Source organism: Halyomorpha halys, unplaced genomic scaffold (genome assembly GCF_000696795.3).
Source record: "Halyomorpha halys isolate HHAL.00 unplaced genomic scaffold, Hhal_1.1 Scaffold1530.1, whole genome shotgun sequence".
Classification (NCBI taxonomy): domain Eukaryota; kingdom Metazoa; phylum Arthropoda; class Insecta; order Hemiptera; family Pentatomidae; genus Halyomorpha; species Halyomorpha halys.
Genome location: NW_027116139.1, coordinates 295,393 through 300,301, shown reverse-complemented (window position 1 = coordinate 300,301; position 4,909 = coordinate 295,393). Strand labels below are relative to the sequence as shown.

General features: G+C 27.3%; 1 protein-coding gene across 2 annotated transcripts in view; it reads left to right on the top strand.

Moving 5' to 3' along the window:
* Positions 1–3,916, top strand: part of LOC106689945 (cytochrome P450 4C1) — a 34,007-nt gene extending 30,091 nt beyond the window's left edge. For both annotated transcript variants that reach the window (XM_014435170.2, XM_014435172.3), the window contains 6 exons: positions 220–289; positions 372–487; positions 1,513–1,581; positions 1,730–1,901; positions 2,561–2,731; positions 3,708–3,916. In XM_014435170.2, coding sequence (XP_014290656.1) covers positions 220–289; positions 372–487; positions 1,513–1,581; positions 1,730–1,901; positions 2,561–2,731; positions 3,708–3,859 — 750 coding nt within the window. In that variant the 3' untranslated portion in view covers positions 3,860–3,916. The remainder of the gene's footprint in view (positions 1–219; positions 290–371; positions 488–1,512; positions 1,582–1,729; positions 1,902–2,560; positions 2,732–3,707) is intronic.
* The last annotated feature ends 993 nt before the right edge of the window (positions 3,917–4,909 follow it).

The following is a 4,909-nucleotide window of genomic DNA, read 5'->3' as shown; positions in this document are numbered from 1 at the left end:
GTGCACCGCCATCTTTCTTGTTTAAAAAATAACGTATTTCTTTTAGACAAAGAAAACTGGTTAGCTTGCTTTTTGTTTTAAAATAACAATTAACAATATTAAAATTATACATAAAATAAAACATATTAAAAACCCTTTATACATCAATATATACTATTTACACAAAAAGAGCATATTACAATATATTCATAAATTAATTAACATTTAGTCAATGTATAGGTGATCAAAGGTAAAAGGTATTCTAAAACTACTCATGGCAATGGAAAAACATCATCAGATGAAGTCTATGGTCAGTTATGTTAAAATATTACTTTTACCACTACTTATATAGTTCATTGTAAAAAACATTTATAAAATTTTAATCTTGATAGGTATAAAGAAAAAGACAGCTTTTTTACAACTTCTTCTTGAAATGAAACAGAATAATGCTCCAGCTTTCCGAACTGATCGAGATGTACAAGATGAAGTTATCACATTTATGTTCGAGGTAAGTTTCTCAATGATAAAATTTTCAGAAATATTTTTTAATTATATTTCTAATTTCCAGAGAAAAATAAATTTTTTATAACACTGTTATAAAAGAAAAAATGTCACTGGACATGTACTAAATTGATTAAAACCGCTCCTTTTAAAAATTTAGTTTAAAATTCAATTATTTGACTCATATTCATATGACTTACACAAAATTGAAACTTTTTTATTTTCTTCCATCTTGGTTTCATTAAATAGGTAAGAGCCTGTATTTTATATACATTACATAACTACATGATATGTACCTGGACCCAGAAAACTTCTGCTTAGTCACAGCGATATTAACAAGAAGAAATACAACTTAAAGTATTATTTACCTGACATGAAACTTCCACTCATATCGACAATATGTTTTCAATAGAAAACATATGCTCATTTGTTGAGTACAAAAATATATGAGGCTCTCTGAAGTATCCACAAATAATGTAAGTAACTGCAATTTAATGGACATTTTGAATGTAGACTGAATAATGGAATGAAATAACAAAAAATAGTGGCCTTTCACATTATTTGTTGGTGTGACCAGTTTGCAGGGGTGAGATTTGCATTGTTCGGGGTGGATCCCAAGCATCAACCCCTTAAGCTCATTAAACTTCTTGAGACCTACCAAACCTAAGCTCTAATGAGCTTTCCGCAGTGTTGTGATGATGATTGCAGCACTGACATGTCTTTATTTGGTGCACACTAGGCCTTACTGGCCACAATGCTTTTGTCCCAAATTAAAAAAAAAAAACCCTTTACTATAGCCTTCCTATGAAAATGACGACTCTTGAAAGGCTACAAGATATGAAATAAATAAGGACCTTCATCTTTCTCATGACTATATTAGCTCTGCATATATAATGCTCCGAATAATCGATAATTGACTCCATGCAAATGTATTATTTCTACAAAATAAATTAAAAGAATTACTTACATTTGATAAAATTAAGATAAATATTCATAATTCAAAGATCTTTGTTAACAATAACTAATTTTTAGGGCCATGATACAACGACTATGTCTTTAACTTTTACAACTTGGCTTCTCGGAACCCATCTAGATATACAGGTATGAAATGTATGATTTTATGATTCCATGAAATTTTTATTATTTTATTTTATTTTATTAAATCAATAATTTGATTTATAATGAAAACAATTATCTCCAAATATGTTACTCTAACAATGAAAATAGTAACAAATCAATAAATTCACAGGAAAAATTGTATCATGAAGTGTCAGACATTCTTCAAGGTAAAGAAGAGCCATCAATAGAGGACTATAGTAAAATGGTCTATTTGGAACGAGTAATTAAAGAGAGTTTAAGACTGTATCCATCAGTTCCAATTGTAGCACGAGAGGCTACTGAAGATATTTATCTTAAATCAAGTATGTATCTTCATAAACAAGAATCTTTGATTGATTTTAAACCTCATCTTTGATTGAGTTACCAAAATCTTCCAAGGAAGAGCTGGTCTGACAAAACCAAATTTATAAAATTTTGTTTTATAATGTAACACAATAAGTTTATGGTGTTTTCTAAGAAAACTAGAGCTCTTTAAGATAAACCAGTTGTGTGACATATCAAATAAAGAAAAATATCTGTCCAACCCTATAAGGATGCTATAATGAGTTATTGGGGTACATATTTCAACTATAGTTTTTTCTTTCAGTACTCGGTGATAAGAAGCTTCCTAACAAGTATTAATAAGTTAGCTTTTAGCACAACATTTACTAAAATATTTAAGCTATAACAAAACACAAATATTTAAATGAATTAAAACAGTAAAATGTTTAAAACGTAGATCAATATTTAAAATATTCTCAAGTTATTAAATACTGCAATAGAATAAGAAGGTATTTACTACATGAATAGTATAATAAATAAATTCATTCAATGATCCCTTAAATTTAGTTGAGTTCTATAAATTATCCTTGTTATTAAATCAATTTTAACAATTCTAACAATCTCTTTTGTATTACAATTTGTGGACATATCAGCTTCCCCAAAAATTCATATGGAAAAACATAAAGGTATTATTTTCCAGGTCGCATACTAGTTCCCAAAGGAGCACATATCACAATGGGTATTTATGAGTTACAACGGAGAGAAGATCTATTTCCAGATGCAGAAAGATTCAATCCCGATAGATTCCTTGAGCCACAAAAACACCAATTCGCTTATTTACCATTCTCAGCAGGGCCTAGGAACTGCATAGGTAATCTTTTATACACAGTAAAATATTAGTGTTATTATAAATTTGTCATTTATATCTTATATTATGTTTTTAGTACTTTCTCCATCTAATTTTGCGTAAAACTCTATCACACTCAAAAGTTCCAAAAAAAATAAATTGTAATTATTTATAAAATATATCAATTTCTCATGATCAACATGTATATGTTAGTAGTATATAGAAAAAAAAAAAAAAAGGACATTTAATTTAGTAATTCATCATTAACTTTTTTGTAAGTGTTGAAAGTTTGATTATATTCATTTCCAAGCTTACTTTGACCCTTATAAATACATTCAAAATAATTGCCACAATTATCAATTACATACACTATGATAATAATAATGTATAAAATTGTGATAATTTTGAAATTTATTTTCATAGACTTCAATTGGATAAGGTTTTTTTTACAACTTAAAATTTTGTTATAATTAGTACATATATTGTATTTCACTTTTATTATATGTAAATAAATAAATAACTATATATGAAAAATTACTTTAACAGTATAATGATTCAACACACGCCTAATCCTAATTCTTTTTGATCACGGAAACCTAATGGCCAAGAAATCTTATTGGAAATATTATAGAACTGTTCATGCAATGATTTTTATATACTAAAATAAAACTAGATATTGAAGAGTGAATTTTAAATATATATCTACTCAATGTTTAAAGAAAGTTTTCACATTTTCTCCAAAGAAAAGAAACTCTGATTTGATAATGATTTGATAGAAAGAATGGATTGATTAGTTGAGTATTTAAATTAAAATTTAAATCTTAGAACCTATACAAACACACACTACCTATTATAAAGAAAAAAATCCTTTGTTACTAGTTTGTATATTTCACCTACCATTATTTTAACTATTACCACATTTTTAAAAAAAAATTATCATCTGATGTCAGAAACTATTTAACATAAATAAAAAATTATTTAAACTTTATTTATATTTCAGGTCAAAAATTTGCGATGCTCGAAATGAAGGTGGTCATTTCTAATCTGGTACTGAATTACAAAATAAAATCAGAGAAAGATATAGTTCTTAGTCCAGAAATGCTTCTTCGCTGTGAAAAAGGGCCTAACATTAGTTTAACACCTCGGAATTGACCAATTTTAATATATATATTAGAAATAAAATACGTTAACACAATGAAACAAGTTTCATTTATTTGTGTTCTTTAATTCACTGACCACACCTTTGTCCATCTCCAAATGTATACTAAGACTTTCAATTCCTTCTGAAACATATTTAACTTTTAAAATGTAACCTAATTCATTAAATTTGTCATTTATACCTTTTATTATGTTTATACAATGTAAAATTTATACAAAGAAAAAACAAATGTAATAAGATACAACAATTACTGAAAATTTAAACATAGTAATCAATTTTCCTAAAGAATCAACCAAAATAATTTCTATTTGTATAGTAAATTTCATGTTTTAAATGTTTCTCGCATAGTGTGCACCTAAAAAGTCTTATTTTCATTTCTGTAAATTTTTGAGGTTGAAAAGAAAATCCAGCGCTCTTTTCATTTTTTTTTTTCTTTTTTAAGGATCATTACTGTCTAATAGACGTTTGTTTGATTTGAATAATATGGACAAAACTATTATATATATTTCGATTTAGATGATTAATTAAATTATAGTTTCATATTTTATTACAATTTTAATATAATACCTAAAAAAACAAAAAAAATATGGGAAGTAGATCAACAATCCTCAGGATGTACACGCCTTATTAGTCGATTTCAAAGCAGTCTATGATTCCGTTGACAGAAACTGTCGTTGGAAGATCATGACTTAGCTAAGAATCCTCAGGAAGTTAGTAAGACTGACTGACAAAAGTATAAACAAATGATCCAAAAATCAGAGTCCCGATGCAAGAATTATCAGAAGTCTTGAAGTCAGAACAGGTCTGAGACAGAAAGATGGACTCTCACCAACGATGTTTAACTTAGTCTGAGAAAAATTTATTATAAGAACATCATGTGAAAATGGTGATATGCACATCAGAATGAAACAAAAAAACCTTTGGTCCTAAGAATAACCAAGAAGACAAAAAAAGACTCAAAAAGTCTCTATTAAGAGAAGTAGAGGATATTGGCTTGCAAGTAAATAAAGATAAGTCATAGTTGAACAAATGGTAACAACATG